The sequence below is a fragment of the Phyllobates terribilis genome, unplaced genomic scaffold (genome assembly GCF_046119375.1).
Source record: "Phyllobates terribilis strain yellow unplaced genomic scaffold, ASM4611937v1 Scaffold_2__4_contigs__length_985480577, whole genome shotgun sequence".
Lineage (NCBI taxonomy): Eukaryota > Metazoa > Chordata > Amphibia > Anura > Dendrobatidae > Phyllobates > Phyllobates terribilis.
Window position 1 is genome coordinate 845,387,608 of NW_027362762.1, and position 18,439 is coordinate 845,406,046.

At 47.1% G+C, this 18,439-nt stretch overlaps 1 protein-coding gene across 1 annotated transcript in view; it reads right to left on the bottom strand.

The window, feature by feature from the left end:
• The window catches only part of LOC141232795 (Na(+)/citrate cotransporter-like), a 211,408-nt gene that overhangs the window by 49,571 nt on the left and 143,398 nt on the right, over positions 1-18,439 (bottom strand). Inside the window, exons 7-9 of the mRNA XM_073667833.1 lie at positions 13,917-14,039; positions 11,403-11,618; positions 4,710-4,831 (exon numbers count right to left, since the gene is read on the bottom strand). Coding sequence (XP_073523934.1) covers positions 4,710-4,831; positions 11,403-11,618; positions 13,917-14,039 — 461 coding nt within the window. The remainder of the gene's footprint in view (positions 1-4,709; positions 4,832-11,402; positions 11,619-13,916; positions 14,040-18,439) is intronic.

Below are 18,439 nucleotides of genomic sequence, written 5' to 3' on the forward strand. Positions count from 1 at the left end.
CCGCAATCAACAAACACCCGAAATTCCATTAATTTTTCCTGAGCAATCGTGGAAGCAGCTAAAAATATACCCTTGGAATTTAAACAGGCAATACGGGCGTGACTGACCATTTTTTTTTCTTTCTTCATACGAAGCTCACAGCCTTTAATCAAATGACCAGATTTTCCGCAATAGAAACACAAGCCTTTCGAAAAACGACGGTCTTTTTCTTGAGAGCGAGGTGCCACCGATCCAATCTCCATCGGTTCACCACTGTTAGTACACACATTATCATAACCAGAAACTGACATAGCAGAGGATTTGCTCTCATTAACCCTAGCACGCAGTCTTCTATCCACCCGTATAGCTAATTGCATAGCCTGTTGCAAATCCTCAGGTGTAGGATAAGCAATTAGCAGGTCTTTAACCCTTTCACTGAGCCCAGCAAGAAATAGACTTTTCAGAGCAGAATCGTTCCACCCTGTTTGAGTGGACCAACGACGAAAATGAGTACAATATTTTTCGACATTACCTGATCCTTGTTTTAAACGTCTCAACTCAGTCTCAGCTGATGCGACACGGTCAGGATCATCATATAATAGTCCTAAAGCAGAAAAAAAACTATCCACTGATCTGAAGCATGTATCACTAGGTTGCAAAGAAAAGGCCCACTCCTGAGGCTCTTTGCGCAAAAGTGACATTATGAACCCTACGCGCTGGGATTCATCCCCAGAGGACTTGGGTCTCAAACGAAAATATAATAAGCAAGCATTTTTAAATGAAAAAAATTCTCGATGTTCACCAAAAAATAAATCCGGCAAACATACCTTAGGCTCCAAGAAATATGCTCCAGGACAGTTACTCACGTGCTGACGGAGCTCGGCCACTTCCAGAGAGAGTCCCTGCAGGTGTTTAGCCAAATCCTGAACCGACACCATGATGGAACAAAAAAAATCTTTCCTTAGAGAATTTGCTGGCTGGACTTACTGTTATGTTCTGCTACCAAAGCTAAGGAAAGAGAGGAGATCTGTCCCTACTATAAGACTCAGCTGAATCCCTACGATGTAACAGGGAACCTGATCCTGCGATCAGACCTGCTAAAGTCCTAATCTAGTCTGTACGGAGACCTATAGATGTGAGGAGGGAATCCCTACAAGTACTAAGGACTGGGAGGAATATGGGACACCTCCTAACAGAAATAGTAGCAGACAGACGAACAAACAAAATAGATAGAACATAGAGGTCCGTAGACCAAGCAAACTAACAGAGTTAGATACAGAGCACAGGCTAGCTAGAAAGTAGATATACAATGAAGTCCAGCAAAGCCAGAAGGGCGGAGCAGGATTAAATAGGCCAACAAGGTCATGTGACCAGCAAAGGAAAAAAAAACTAACAGCAAGGTTCTAACATCGGGTGGAAAAAGCTGGAGTTCCTGCTGCGCGAGCGGTTCCACTGGGTAGGCATGAGGGGAACCATCGAGAAGTGGTGCAGAGACTGTGGCCCGTGCAATCTGAGAAGGAAGGACCGGGCCAGCCAGAAGACTCCCCTGCAGTCCATCGTCACCCGGCAACCGTTGGAACTGGTAGCCTTGGATCATGTAAAACTGACCCCAAGCAGAAGTGGCTACGTCTACGCGTTAACCATCGTGGATCATTACTCCCGGTTCTTGGTTGTCGTCCCCGTCAAGGACTTAACGGCTCAAACAGCAGCTAGAGCCTTCCAGCAGCACTTCTGCCGTCCACACGGGTACCCGGACCAAGTGCTGACGGACCAGGGACCTGCCTTTGAAGCGGAGGTCTTTCAGGAATTCTGCAATCTGTATGGCTGCCGGAAGATAAGGACGACACCCTACCATCCGCAGACTAATGGACTTTGTGAAAAAATGAACCAGGTGGTAATGGATCTTCTAAAAACGTTGCCCCTGGAAGAACGCAGTCTGTGGCCTGAAAAGTTGCCCGATCTGGTGGACCTATACAACCACATCCCGGTAGGTTCCACCAACTGTACCCCGGCTTACCTAATGAGGGCAAGACCTGGTAAGTTACCTGTTGACCTGGAAATGGGAGTCCTGACCCCTGAGGACACTTCACCAGAAACAGACTGGGACACAGAGAGGCAGCAGCAGTACCGGAGAGTACAAGAGAGCGTGGAGCGAAGTCTCTGTCAGGCTAGGGAAAGACAAGAGAAGACTTACAACCAGTATGCTCCCGCTGTTCCCCTGGTACCCGGAGAGCAGGTCTTGAAGAGGAAAAGACGGCTCCACAAGTTGGATGACCAGTGGGAGAAGGACCCGTACACCGTACTGCCCTCAAGCCACGAGAACCCGAAGGTCTGTACCATCAGTAAAGACGGAGGGGAAACCACAGCCATTGTATCCCGGGACCACCTGAAGAAGTGTCCCGAACAACTGAGGAACCCTGAAGAGGAACAAGAAGACCATCGACCCGTGGGAGAAAGGGAAGATATGGTTAGTACCGTGCTCGGGGACTTCCCTCGGTCTTGGACTCAAGTCAATGGTGCAGTTGTGGTACCCGTACTCACGTTCCTCCAACCATCATCCCAAGAACCTACGGAGCAACGGGTAGAGCTGGAAGAACAGCCGGTCCAGGAGGCAGAAGACTCCACACGAGTAGAACAGGAGAATCAACCCTCTGCTTATAGTGAGCCTGCCGTACCCCTAGTGAGACAAAGAGCCGGTAGACAGCTGCCCAGTTTACCCTTGACAGCTCCTACACCCTGTAGTTCAGGGCCAGACAGTCAGCTCCGTAGGTCCACTAGGGCCACTAGAGGCCAGTTACCCGCACGCTGGAGAATTTGAAGTGTAAAAATAGTTTTATTTATGTTTTTCTGTGTCTTGTTGCTTGTGTATAATTTTGTGTTTCTAGTTATTTTTAGGAAACCTTGGTGGATTTACCGGGAATCCTTGTATATAGTTGGAGCGTAACCCAGGATGGACTAGAGACTGTTAAGGACTCGGGGTAGGACAGACCCCTACCTGGTTACGTCTCCCTGTGTTGGTGAAATGGACACCTTTGCTTTTCTTCAAAGACTGCATCCGGTTGCGGACACGCCGTAACCATCTTATGTGTTTTTCTTATAGTATTGTTATTGTTATACTTTGTTATGTTTTTCTAAATGTGTTTAGTCCCGGAGTACTAAATTTCACTAGGGGGGAATGTGACACCCCAGGGGTCTGGTTGCCACAGTGATAGAGATATTATGTCTGAGAGCAGGTGGGAGGTCCTTTGGTCAGGGATCCTGTGCATGCCACACCTCCTGCCCAGTCTTGGGAGGGGAAGAACTTCCCCTGTATAAACCCGGGGCTGAGGCAGGGTGAGTCAGACAAGGAGAGTGGAGAAGAGAAGCAGCATAGGAAACAGCAGAGTTACAAGGAGTCAGGGGCTGGCAGCTACAGAGCTCGCCCTGACTAAGAAGATTCTTTACCGGACCCGGAGTCCGAGGCTGTGGGGACTAACTCCTACCCAGCAGCAGAATCCGTCGGGCAGGGGATTTCAGGTCCTCTAGCCCAGAAGCCCGAAGGCACGGTCACACGCGTGGGACCAGCACCGCCATCGTGGAGCGGAAGCCATTAGAAGGCCCCGAGTCACCGGCCATACGGGTGAGCACCACACGGTACACTCAGGGACGTGGGCTACTTACATCAGCTTCTAGCAAGGTAGCCAGAAGAGTACAGTCAGTTTGGGAGGCCTACAACTACGCCTGGCCAGGGGAGATCCCATCTGCTCAAAGACTGACCAGGCCCCGTTTGCTAGCAAGTACTCCGGGAGGGTCTGTCGTTGTTACCAGTAAAGACCCTGAACTACACCGTACCGTCTCTGAGTGGTTCCTGCTACCCCCCATCATCCACGTCGGCTGCCCTGAGGCCATACCCCTCCCGTTGGGGGTTATACTATCACGCTGCACAATCCTACCACCGGCCTCAGCGGTCTGCCCTGCAGCAGCAGCTTCCTGGCTGCACTCAACGGGTGGCGTAGTCATCAACTATTTACTACTAATAGACTGCCGTCTAGTTTGACTCCCTGGGCACGGACCGGGTCACCGCCACGAGATTACAACCCTCCACGGATCCGGCTCCGGGTAAGCTCCCGCGTGCGCACCGCAGCGCGACACAGGCCCAGGGGCGCGTCATTAACATTAATTTTCATCATTACTGAGAAAAAATCCAGTTATGATTTTGGTGCACGAACAGTTATCGAACATAACCTCGAACAGCCGAATTTTTCTCAAATTGTTCGTGTTCGCCGACCGGCTCGAACACCGCCCAAAACAGCTCGAATTTGAGATTGGCGAACAGTTCGAGTAGAACAACGCTCATCTCTACTGAAGACCCACCTCTTCCGACAAGCCTACAACCTGCAGTAACCCTCGCTCCACCATACCACTGCACGACCAGCTCTACCCTCACCTACTGTATCCTCACCCATCCCTTGTAGACTGTGAGCCCTCGCGGGCAGGGACCTCGCTCCTCCTGTACCAGTCGCCAACTTGCATTGTTCAAAATTTATTGTAATTGTTTGTGCTCTGTATACCCCCTTCCACATGTAAATCGCCATGGAATAAATGGCGCTATAATAATAAATAATAATAATAATATTAGTAGATTACTAAAAGTCTCATTTACTTCTGTTAATAAACCCAGCCAGCAACTTTGTTATGCTATATTACCATACATCACTTGGAAGAGCGGAGTTTGGGACAGTAGTTTTTACCTTCCTCTGAATCTTCAAGATCAAAGCTGTTTTGTTTGTGGCATGATATTCTAGGACTTTTTGCTGGCAGAATAAATAGAAGGACAGCTACAAAAATTGCAACCGTGGCGTCCGTTACATACCTGCAATAAAAAGGAGAAGATAAGTGAATGTTTCTAGATTGTTTTGCTTCAATAATAATGGGTTTTGAAAGACTAGAAACCTAGTAATCTACTAACCAAGAAACAAAACAACTCGCAGGATAATTAAACAATTATCATACACAGAATATGTCTAAACAAGCGCTTGTCTACACAAGATCATGCACATAATGTCTACACAAGCGCTTGTCTACACAACATCATACACATAATATCTACCAAGCGCTTGTCTACACAACATCATACACAGAATATCTACACAAGCGCTTGTCTACACAAGATCATATACAGAATGTCTACACAAGCGCTTGTCTACACAAGATCATACTTAGAATGTCTACACAAGGGCTTGTCTACACAAGATTATACCTAGAATGTCTACACAAGCGCTTGTCTACACAATATCATACAGAGAATGTCTACACAAGCGCTTGTCTACACAAGATCATACCTAGAAAGTCTACACAAGCGCTTGTCTACACAAGATCATACCTAGAATGTCTACACAAGCGCTTGTCTACACAAGATTATACCTAGAATGTCTACACAAGCGCTTGTCTACACAAGATCATACACATAATGTCTACACAAGCGCTTGTCTACACAAGATTATACCTAGAAAGTCTACACAAGCGCTTGTCTACACAAGATCATACCTAGAAAGTCTACACAAGCGCTTGTCTACACAAGATCATACCTAGAATGTCTACACAAGCGCTTGTCTACACAACATCATACACAGAATATCTACACAAGCGCTTGTCTACACAAGATCATGCCTAGAATGTCTACACAAGCGCTTGTCTACACAACATCATACACAGAATATCTACACAAGCACTTGTCTACACAAGATCATGCCTAGAATGTCTACACAAGCGCTTGTCTACACAAGATCATACCTAGAATGTCTACACAAGCGCTTGTCTACACAAGATCATACACATAATGTCTACACAAGCGCTTGTCTACACAAGATCATACCTAGAATGTCTACACAAGCGCTTGTCTACACAAGATCGTACACATAATGTCTACACAAGCGCTTGTCTACACAAGATCATATACAGAATGTCTACACAAGCGCTTGTCTACACAAGATCATACACAGAATGTCTACACAAGCGCTTGTCTACACAAGATCATATACAGAATGTCCCCACAAGCAGTGGTTTACACAAGATCATACCTACAATGTCTACACAAGCAGTGGTTTACACAAGATCATACACACAATGTCTACACAAGCAGTGGTTTACACAAGATCATACACATAATGTCTACACAAGCGCTTGTCTACACAATATCATACAGAGAATGTCTACACAAGCGCTTGTCTACACAATATCATACAGAGAATGTCTACACAAGCGCTTGTCTACACAAGATCATACACATAATGTCTACACAAGCGCTTGTCTACACAATATCATACAGAGAATGTCTACACAAGCGCTTGTCTGCACAATATCATACACGGAATGTCTACACAAGCGCTTGTCTACATAATATCATACAGAGAATGTCTACACAAGCGCTTGTCTACACAATATCATACAGAGAATGTCTACACAAGCGCTTGTCTACACAATATCATACACGGAATGTCTACACAAGCGCTTGTCTACATAATATCATACAGAGAATGTCTACACAAGCGCTTGTCTACACAATATCATACAGAGAATGTCTACACAAGCGCTTGTCTACACAATATCATACAGAGAATGTCTACACAAGCGCTTGTCTACAAGTGATGGTGTCGTGGTGTCGGCTCTAAGTTGTCTGAGTATTTTGTCTGACATAAGTGAAATAAGTCTGTATAATGATTACAAACGCATGATAGATGATGAAGACGGTGGTGCAAGGTGCAGCCAAGGCTATTTTTAAGACTCCGTCTGTACCTTGTGCTACACCATAATTATTTCAGCTACATAGTTAAAATGAATTGCTATCTTTGTTGCCAAAATCAAAGTAAAGTTTAACTCTCTGAACTGTTGGCTCAGTTGCTAGGTCTGTATCGGCCATGAGGCAGGGGTCTGTGGAGTCTCGCAGGGGGTAGAACAATCCTCCTGCTCTTGATTCTAGCCAGTCGCAGGGTAAGATGTCCTGTAGGAGGAAGATTGTCCCCCCAACCTCAGAGATCGCACTCAGGCATTGTCCACCCATACAGAACACAGCGACGCGGCGGCAATGGCTGGTTACAGTTACAAGCAATTATGCTCTTGAATCTAGACAGCCACAACATCATTATGCTTTGTGCGGGCGGATAATGCCTGAGTCACAGAGATTATAAACTTTGTATGTGCATATGTGCCTTTATATGATGTGTATGCAATGAGCATTTACTGTACAGTATGTACAGTGAAGGAAATAAGTATTTGATCCCTTACTGTTTTTGTACGTTTGCCCACTGACAAAGTCATGAACAGTCTATAATTTTAAGGGTAGGTTAATTTCAACATTGAGAGATAGAATATCCCCCCAAAAATCAAGAAAATCACATTGCATAAATTAGATACATTTATTTGCATTTTGCAGTGAGAAATAAGTATTTGATCCCCTACAAACCATTATGAGTTCGGGCTCCTACAGACCAGTTAGACGCTCCTAATCAACTTGTTACCTGCATTAAAGACAGCTGTCTTACATAGTCACCTGTATAAAAGACTCTTGTCCACAGACTCAATTAATCAGTCAGACTCTAACCTCTACAACATGGGCAAGACCAAAGAGCTTTCTAAGGATGTCAGGGACAAGATCATAGACCTGCACAAACTGGAATGGGCTACAAAACCATAAGTGAGACCCTGGGTGAGAAGGAGACAACTGTTGGTGCAATAGTAAGAAAATGGAAGAAATACAAAATGACTGTCAATCTACATCGATCTGGGGCACCATGCAAAATCTCACCTCGTGTGATATCCTTGATAATGAAGAAGGTGAGAGATCAGCCTAAAACTACACGGGGGGAACTTGTTAATGATCTCAAGGCAGCTGGGACCACAGTCACTAAGAAAACCATTGGTAACACATTACGCCTTAAAATCCTGCAGTGCCCACAATGTCCCCCTGCTCAAGAAGGCACATGTGCAGGTCCGTCTGAAGTTTGCCAATGAACACCTGGATGATTCTGTGAGTTATTGGGAGAAGGCGCTGTGGTCAGATGACACAAAAATTGAGCTCTTTGGCATTAAAAAAATAAAATTCCTCCTGACATGTGCACAAGCCTCATAATCAACTACAAAAAAACGTCTGACTGCTGTGCTTGCCAACAAGGGTTTTGCCACCAAGTATTAAGTGTTGTTTGCCAGAGGAATCAAATACTTATTTCTCACTGCAAAATGAAAAAGAAAATTATCTAATTTATACAACGTGATTTTTTGGGGATATTCTATCTCTCAATGTTAAAATTAACCTCCCCTTAAAATTATAGACTGGTCTGGTCATGTCTTTGTCAGTGGGCAAACTTACAAAAACAGCAAGGGATCAAATACTTATTTCCTTCAGAGTATGTGATGTGCAAATGTATATAATATACAGTATGTAGCAGTGTGCATGTATTGAGTACAGTGCATCATTCAATATTCTACAATTGTATATTTTTTTTGTATGTTTTTTGGAAATCATATATTTAAGCCAGAAAAGGACAATTTGAGATGTTATTTTTGTGTGAATTTTGCATTCATCTAAATTTTTGCCTTATGTAGCAGAAAAGCTAGAATGGGCCCGGCCAGGTGCCATACTGTGTTCTTATTCCTCATTGGTTTCCTTTGTGGCCCAAGCATGGGCAGTCAAATATGTCATGTAATGAAAGTAGCACATCCACATGCAGGCGTGGTAAGCCCTAACATTGTTTTTGTTTATATCAGTCAAATATACAGTATTCTCTTGGTTAAATTATCTCCTCTTTAATATCGTCAGTTTCAGCGATAGAACACAGTTAGCAAAAATACCTACTCAAAAAGTCGGCTTTGGTTTTTGCTCGTGGAATGTTAAAGAAAAAGTTTGTTTATTCCTCCAAATTGCAATCATCCAAAAAGTTTACCAGCATCCACGCAACTCCTTAATTTAACGCCAACACATAGACCATAGACACTATATACTGATCTACACGTGTTTTTTTTTAGGTTTCCGCTTGAAATAGACCCATGTTTGGTTTGTTAAATAAAGGAGTTCCATTGACGTTGGGATAAGAATGTTTTTTGCAATATTCCCTCTTTTGTTATCTGAGCACTAGTACATGAGTACTGGACAATGACTACCATGTGTTATTTAGGTGTCTCTTAGTGGTAAAGGAGCCCTTGGGACCTCTGGCGCAGATGCTATTAGTGGATCTTCTTCAGGTAGATCACTGACTAGAGGATGAAGCATATGACGCTGTGTTCTTCCATCAGCATTAGGCATTGATTGATGAAGGGATTCCTTTGGTTAACATAAAAGTTATAAATACAAGAAACTGCGCGGTGTCACAGTTCTGCCACTTGCTGTGTTCTTGGCACACTGTGAGTGACAGCTCAGCCGCCCTATGGATAGCAGGGGCATGTCGGGCTGTCAGTGAGGTGAGTGACAGCTCAGCCGCCCTATGGATAGCAGGGATATGTCGGGCTGTCAGTGAGGTGAGTGACAGCTCAGCCGCCCTATGGATAGCAGGGATATGTCGGGCTGTCAGTGAGGTGAGTGACAGCTCAGCCTCCCTATGGATAGCAGGGGCATGTCGGGCTGTCAGTGAGGTGAGTGACAGCTCAGCCTCCCTATGGATAGCAGGGATATGTCGGGCTGTCAGTGAGGTGACTGACAGCTCAGCCTCCCTATGGATAGCAGGGGCATGTCGGGCTGTCAGTGCTGTGAGTGACAGCTCAGCCGCCATATGGATAGCAGGGACATGTCGGGCTGTCAGTGCTGTGAGTGACAGCTCAGCCGCCATATGGATAGCAGGAACATGTCAGGCTGTCAGTGAGGTGAGTGACAGCTCAGCCACCCTATGGATAGCAGGGATATGTCGGGCTGTCAGTGCTGTGAGTGACAGCTCAGCCGCCCTATGGATAGCAGGGACATGTCGGGCTGTCAGTGCTGTGAGTGACAGCTCAGCCGCCCTATGGATAGCAGGGACATGTCGGGCTGTCAGTGATGTTAGTGACAGATCAGCCGCCCTATGAATAGTCGGGATATGTCGGGCTGTCAGTGCTGTGAGTGACAGCTCTGCCGCCCTATGGATAGCAGGAACATGTCGGGCTGTCAGTGCTATGAGTGACAGCTCAGCCGCCCTATGGATAGCAGGGACATGTCGAGCTGTCAGTGCTGTGAGTGACAGATCAGCCACCCTATGGATAGCAGGGATATGTCGGGCTGTCAGTGTTGTGAGTGACAGCTCAGCCTCCCTATGGATTACAGGGACATGTCGGGCTGTCAGTGCTGTGAGTGACAGCTCAGCCACCCTATGGATAGCAGGGACATGTCGGGTTGTCAGTGCTGTGAGTGACAGATCAGCCGCCCTATGGATAGCAGTGATATGTCGGGCTGTCAGTGCTGTGAGTGACAGCTCAGCCGCCCTATGGATAGCAGGGATATATCGGGCTGTCAGTGCTGTGAGTGACAGCTCTGCCGCCCTATGGATAGCAGGAACATGTCGGGCTGTCAGTGAGGTGAGTGACAGCTCAGCCGCCCTATGGATAGCAGGGATATGTCGGGCTGTCCGTGCTGTGAGTGACAGCTCAGCCTCCCTATGGATAACAGGGACATGTCGGGCTGTCAGTGCTGTGAGTGACAGCTCAGCCGCCCTATAGATAGCAGGGATATGTCGGGCTGTCAGTGCTGTGAGTGACAGCTCAGCCTCCCTATGGATAGCAGGGATATGTCGGGCTGTCAGTGCTGTGAGTGACAGCTCAGCCGCCCTATGGATAGCAGGGATATGTCGGGCTGTCAGTGCTGTGAGTGACAGCTCAGCCGCCCTAAAGATAGGGATATGTCAGGCTGTCAGTGCTGTGAGTGACAGCTCAGCCTCCCTATGGATAGCAGGGATATGTCGGGCTGTCAGTGCTGTGAGTGACAGCTCAGCCACCCTATGGATAGCAGGGATATGTCGGGCTGTCAGTGCTTTGAGTGACAGCTCAGCCTCCCTATGGATAGCAGGGGCATGTTGGGCTGTAATGTTTTGTTTGGGTTTTCTCCAGGTATTTTCCTTTACAAATAATTGCCAGGCTATTTAACTAGCTGGCAATGTCAGATCATTGCCAAGTGTAGCTTGAGCTCAGTGGTGTGCTTACTCTGTGCTCTGTATTTTGATATTCTGATCTTTTGTTGCTGGACCTTGGATTTGCCTTTTAACTGCCCGTTTGTATAACCGCTTTTGCCTTTAACATATTCTGACTTTAGTTATCAGATCCCAGACTTTGCCTCTGACTATCTGTTTGTCTTTGACGTACCTTCCTGGCTTTTGACCTTGGACCTCTTGACTAGTCTGCCTCACGGCTAGTCCGTGAGTATTAACTAGCGTCACACAGGGTAAGCTATAACAATAAAATCTTCATAAAAGAAATGCAAAATGTCTTACTCGATGTTGTCTTTATTGAAGAGCACAGTAGCCCAACCTTTCACAAAGCCAGGATCTCTTGTAAACCATAGGATGACCAGAAGGGTAAAGAGTAGAAGAACATTTGACTCTGCAAAGGAAATAGGACCCAGCTTGCGATATTCGTCCCGGATGATGTTATAAGCTGCCCGTTCCTTCTCTGATTCGGAAGTGCCACAGCCCCATGTCTTCTTAAAGCTTAATATGAGGGAAAGGTGAGGTGATTACTCTTAAGTGAAGAGATAAAGGTTCTTTCAGGTAGAACATTATCACTCCCGCCTCATAGTTTCACAGGCCTGAATTTCTGACTGAATGATTAGTCCTGCAGTGCAGATTTCCCTATGGAAAGAGAAGATACAGAAAAAGAAACTGAATAATAGAAAGGAGAGTAGTTAATGGAGCAGTAGGCAGCACTTGTAATAATAGAATAAGAAGGAAAGAATAAGAGAGAGGACACAGCGAGAGATCAGGGTGGTCAATAAGGTTAATATTAAGATTTAAAGGAGTATTCCTATCTTTAAAATCCTATCCCAATATATAGTAGGTGTAATAATATTAGCAAATACCTCAAATTAGAAATGTAGTATAGTTCTTCAGATTTGCTATGTCGCTTTCCTCATGTGCAGGGCATTGCAGGACCTTAGGTATCCATGGTTATGACCACTAACAACTAACTGTCACTATATCAGTGGATGTAACCATGGATACCTAAGGTCCTTCAATGTCCTGCACATGGGGTAAGTGGCATAGCAAATCAGAAGAACTATGCTACATTTGTAATTGAAGGTATTTGCTAATATCATTATTATTATACCTAGTTTTAGGTACTATTAGAATAGGATCTCGAGATGGGAATACCCCTTTAAAAAAAGAGCAAACAGTAATTCATCATCAATTTACCACATTGACTGCACTGAATATCTATATATCTAAGCTTAACTGTCTGTTATATGAATAAGTTCTGCATTAATCACATCATTTTTTGTAAATTTAATGATTTCAGTTATCATAAATTAAATTGTGCATTGCCGTCAGAATTCATTTACTAGGGCCTGTAGTTGTAATTTAGTGATATTTTATACTTGTAATCAGAGTGTATTCACAAAAAAACATGACAAATACTGTATGTGATAAACAGATAAATTGCAGGATTCAGCAAATTTGTACATTTAAAGGTGTATTACAGTCTAAACTACCCCCTCTGGTTGGCAGAATTTGAGAAATGTATGTTGTGGTCTTGCAGCCAGGAGTTGAATGGTGTTGCAGGTCATGAGTCCACATTGCCACAATGCTAGTCTATAATATTATTAATAATAATTTTTATTTCTATAGTGCCAACATATTCCACAGCACTTTATAATTCAGAGGGGACTTGTACAGACAATAAAGACATTACAGAGTAACACAGTCCAACACCTACCAAGAGAAGTGAGGGCCCTGCTCATAAGCTTACAATCTATGAGGAAATAGGGGAGACGCAAAAGGTAAAAATAAGATGCTGTATCTGTACAAGTGCACATACAAAGTGCTACTGAGTGCATAGAAGCGAGAATAGGCGATAGTTAGCTATATTAGTGAGGTGAGGTGATAGGCCAGTCTAAAGAGATGTGTTTTTAGGGCACACTTGAAACTGTGGATAATGGGAATAAACCAGATTATCTGGGGTAGTGCATTTGAGAAAATTGGTGCAGCACAAGAGAGGTCATGGATACGAGAGTGGGAGGTTCAGATAATGGAGGATGTTAGTTTTAGGACATTAGCAGAATGGAGAGGATGAGTAGTGTGGTAGACAGAGATAAGGGAGGAGATGTAGTGCTGTGCAGATCTGTGGAGAGCTTTGTGTGTAAGAGTGATAAGTTTATATTGGATTCTGTAGTAGATGGGCAATGCAAAAGCTTGCACAGGGTGGTGGTCTTAGTCTAATACACTAAGGCCACGGCCCCACTATCAGTGTTCGGTCAGTATTTTTTCTAAGAAGTGGGAGCCAAAACCAGGTGAGGAACAATGAAAACCAGGTGAGGAACAATCAGAGAAAAAGTGTAATAGAAACAAGTCACCAATTCTGCATTTATCACCCACTCCTGGTTTTGGCTCCCACTCCTGAAACTTTAGGATCAATGAAACTCTATGGGTCTGTGTGCTGTCTAAGAAAGAAAACAGATAGCACTAGTGTGAATGCAGCCTAATGCTACCAGAAGACAGGTGATCACTGTCTGCGCTCAGCTGTGTCTGTCAGTGTCATAGCCTTGAATGGAACCTCAGAATGTAAGACCTGCTGCTTCAATCTACTCCTAATTATGATCTTATGTCCCAGGAAAAATGGGGACATATGTCCCAGCGGTGGGACCCACACCAATCTAACAAATCGGGCAAATTTGGGCAAATAATGTGATGTAATTTGTTTTATCCTTGTATCTCTTCTGTTTTACTTTAATAGGATTCAATGTTTAATATCTCTAGACTTTAATCATAACTGTAATAACATATGTAACATACTTCAATCCCATAAATGAGAACTGGAGCCAGAACCAAGCCATGCACAGCATCACTATCATGTTGGGACAGGCAAATCCAAACCAAGAGGCAAAATTCAGTATATCTCCATTGTTCGGAAAAATCCTGTAAGGATTGAAAATAAGAATTGTATAAAAAAGTAATACTTGCATAAAAATTAAAAATGCATCCTTATCCTATAATTCATTTGTCTATATAATTCTATAATGTCTATTGCAAAAAACAGGTGACCTTTTCCCAAGAGAGGCCCCACATGCAGGAGCATCCAGTCTCTGTAACGTCTGCTGACGCCCAAGCATGGTTCCCATCCTTCCTCCATGCGGGGACACCAGCTTTCTCACCACCCCGGCCCTCCATTCATGGTCTCAGTGTTCTCCCTGTCCTCTTCTGTGAGCGCGCATGCTCCTCTACTCTGAAAGGGGCAGCGCGCGCATATAGTAAATGGGAGCCATTTCGTTAAAAGTGATGACCTTCAAGATATCTCCCAGCCAATAGCTGTAAGGCATCTTGTATAAAAGGCACCCTCCCCAATAGGGAGATGCCTGAGCAACCACTATAGTTACAGTTAGGTGGTTTTCCGTGTGCAACTGTCTGTTGCCAGGTCCCCTGTCCCTAGTCAGTTAAAGCTATTCCCGTATCCTGTTTTCCCATAGTCTATTATAGTTGACGCGCCCCCTGGGCCGTGGGGTACTCAGCAGCTGGGCCTCTGGTTGCTGGGGAATATCACAGTGGCTGGCCCGGTCCGTGACCCAGGGTGGTCAGTAAAAAGGGGAGATTTATAGGGGATTTGGGAAAGTGTTCGTGATGTCACCTGTGGATTGCGGCTAAAGGGTGCCGCCGCTGCGGAGCAGTCTCTGGAGCTGGTGTTACGGCAGCAGGGATGGTGTGGCTCTCCACAGGTAGAGCCAGCTCCAGGGCAGCGTGGGGTGTAATGGATGGTGGTGCAGGGGAGATATGGCAGGACGGTCCCGGAGGAAAGACGGACACTCACACGGGGGTAAACTTCAGGACCTTTACTGGTGATGCTGCAGGCACGGTCCAGGGTACTCCTGATCCTTGGCTTTACTTGTTAAGCTTCTGACGTGCCTGGAGCTAGGCCTAGCTTGGTTACTGTCTCTCTTTGCACCTGCTGACCAGGTGGTAGGGCCTTCTCTTTGGAGATCACTCTCCCTGGACGCTGGGACCTCCGTGACTCCTAGCCCTGGTACTGCAATCAGCGTTTGGTGAACCTGGGACCTGTAGTCCTCCAGGGGTTCCGGTGGTTCCTACTGGGTTTAAAGGGTCCCTGTAGGCGCGGACCCGGTGTCCGGTATATATATCGGGGTGAGCCTGGTATGCTCCTCTGCCCCCTCACTACTTCTTCCTTCTCCTCTCACCTTCGGCCCACTCAAGGCCCTCACTAAGCCTTCACACGTGCTGTAGGCCTTGGCTCACCTAAGCACAGCAGCCAGCGTGCTGCTCTCTGAGCGTCAGCACGCTCTCTGCTCAACTCTGAGCTGTCCCTCTCTGTGTCTAAGCAGGAACTAATCTGAGCTGCCTGGCTCCACCCTTCCTATATATATATCCCTAACGGGCTCCCTCTGGTGGTCTGAGGTGGTAGGGTGGAGATGCGTGAATGTGTGAGGGCCTCTTGTGGAGAAGTACATCCATGCACCCTTCTGGGTTCTGTGGCACCAATGCGCAGCAGGGCACCACATAGTCATTCCTTATCCTGTACTGTCCCTGTAGTCCTGTCTTGGTTATACGCTACCCTGAAACCACGTCCGCGCTATCCATACCCTTTGGCTGCATCAGTGGTACCAGAACTTGTCCCAGTGGCCGTCCTGTCTGCACAGTCTGAACCTCTCCCAGTGGCCGTCCTGTTTGCACAGTCAGAACCTCTCCCAGTGGCCGTCCTGTCTGCACAGTTAGAACCTGTCCCAACGGCCGTCCTGTCTGGACAGCCAGAACCTGTCCCAACGGCCATCCTGTCTACACAGTCTGAACCTGTCCCAGTGGCTGTCCTTTCTGCACAGTCTGAACCTTTTCCAATGGCCGTCCTGTCTGCACACTCTGAACCTGTCCCAGTGGCTGTACTTTCTGCACAGTCTGAACCTGTCCCAATTGCCATCCTTGTGTGCAAAGTCTTAACTTGTGCCAGTGGCCGTCCTTTTCTGTACGGTCTGTTCCTGTCCCAAGTGGCCGTCCTGCCCTGTCTAGGAAACTGAATTAACGTCTTTGACCCTTGAGGTCAGCTGCTACTGCCAGACGTCTCCCTGGAGCGGCACCTGACAGGTTCCTGCAGCTCAAGCCCGACCTCACCACTAGAGGCTCCAGTGAGCACCAAAATAGATGCTTAGTTACGCCTCTCCAGGGTAAGTCCGGTCCGTGGTGACGCGCCCCCTGGGCCAGTGTTGTTTGGGGGATACCCGGAGCCGGATCAGATGGGGGTTGTAGTCTCCGAGTGGCGGTGACCCGGTCCGTGCCCAGGGTGTCAAGCTCAGTGTGTGGCAGTCCTACAGATGTTGCTGGATGTTCTTTAGTGTCGACTACGCCACCCGTTGATTTGCGGTCAATACGGCCGCCGCTGCAGCAGGGTCCGCTGAGGCTGGTGGTGTGTGTGCAGCTTCTGGTAGTATAACCCCCAACGGGAGGGGTATAGCCTCAGGGGGTCAGTTGTAGAGGGTGGTGGTTGTGGTGGTGCAGTGAGGATGGTAATGAGACTCAGAGTCGGGCTGTGCAGTTCAGGGTTTTTACTTACTGCTGTTGTGCTGGTCACTCCGGCCTTGAGTGACCGCCCGAGCCGTGCTGCGTCCACCAGGTCCTGGACTCGGCCAACCCCCAGGTAATTCTGGAGCGTGATCCTGAGCTCCCTTTCTGACGTTCCTTTTCTCTGGCCTTCCCCACCAGGGATTCACTTATGTCCGGCTCCCTCGGGCCTCTTGTTGGTAAAACCCTTGTCTCTGGGTTCCCTGACCCTATACTCGGTGTGCCTTCGCAGTGGATTTATTGGGGGGTCGTGGCAGATCCTGCCCACAACCTCCGGTCTCTGGCTGAGGATTAGTGCCCTCCACCAGCTTGGGATCCGGTACCCTTGTGCCAACCCTTCACCCTTCTGGTTGTATTTGGGCTCTTGGGGTTCCCTCTTCTTCCCCTCTGGGTCCTTCTCTTCTCCTCTCTCTCTTCTTTCAGGACTGCTTGACCCTCTACAAAAGACTGACTGGTAGCTGTCTGCCTGTCTGACCCTGATCTAAGATGGTTCCCACCTTATATACTCCCTCTATGTGTGAGCTCAGGTGACCAGCACCCAATGAGCTCCTAGCATTACCCAGACTGCTCCCCCTATCTGCCCCTACACTACTGGGATGTTCCACCCCCCTCCCACTCCAGCCAGGGACAGACACTGTCGTACCTGCACATATACCTAGTGGGAGTACCATTGATCTGTCCCCCGGAAATGGGATGTATGTAGTGCATGCAGCCTACTGAGCTCAGTTCCACACTCCATCCTTACCCGGGAGTGGAATATCACACCTCTGGCTTGAGGTGCAATACCCCTGTAGCAGCCGAATCCTCAGGGTGCTACATTCCCCCCTGGTAAATCACAGCACGTCCTCGGGCTGTAAGAGAATAAAAACATCAAACATACAAATTTTCATAACAACAATAACATATAAAACATTATATATATATCAATATTCTTGTTAACACTCTTGCTCCTCCGGCCACGGTGCGACTTGTGACCGGGTAAAGTGCGACAGTCTCTTGTAGAAAAACGGTTTCCTTATAAAACCAGTAGGGGGCGCCTTAGAAAGCGCAACTATATACAGGGGGAAAGTGGCCGCTCTCAGTCCTCGGTCAGTGGGATTAAGGGACACACGGGTTACAGTTTACACTTGTCCCAACGGGGACATATTTAAAGCAGCAACAGTTCACTGTACCCCGACGGGTAACTATCTACAGTCTCTTTACCGTACTTTAACGACGGCGTCCTCCTGCTCCTTCTTTGTCTTCAGACCCGTCCGGGTCCTCTTGCTCCTCCTCACACCGCAGCTCCTCCTCCGTCAGGCGATGCACATGGAGGGCGTAGGGTCCTTTGGCACACTTGTGCCGGGTGAACGTGACCTCGTCCCCTACGTACAGGTCACGACCTCTGTGTCCCTCCGGCAGATGGCTTTCTACGTCTCTGCGGGTTACAAAGACGTCGCCGGGGGTATGATGGTCTCTTATGAAGCCCCACCCATGCTGCAGGTTGAATTTAATCACAGTCCCGGTGGTACGGGGACCATGAGCTGCACGGGGGTTCCTCCTGGTCCGGCTCTTCTGCCCTGCGCTCTGTTCCTGCAGCCGCTGCTCACGGATCCGCCTCTCTTTCCGCTCTTGCTCGAAGGCTGCCAACTGCTGACGGCAGCACTCCACTCGCTCTGCTGCGGCTGCCCGCGTTTCTTGAGTGAACCCCATGAGGTCTCCTCTGGTGGGGTCCCACTCGAATTGTGCTTCTTCTAGCGGGAGCGGGGTTCTCCTGA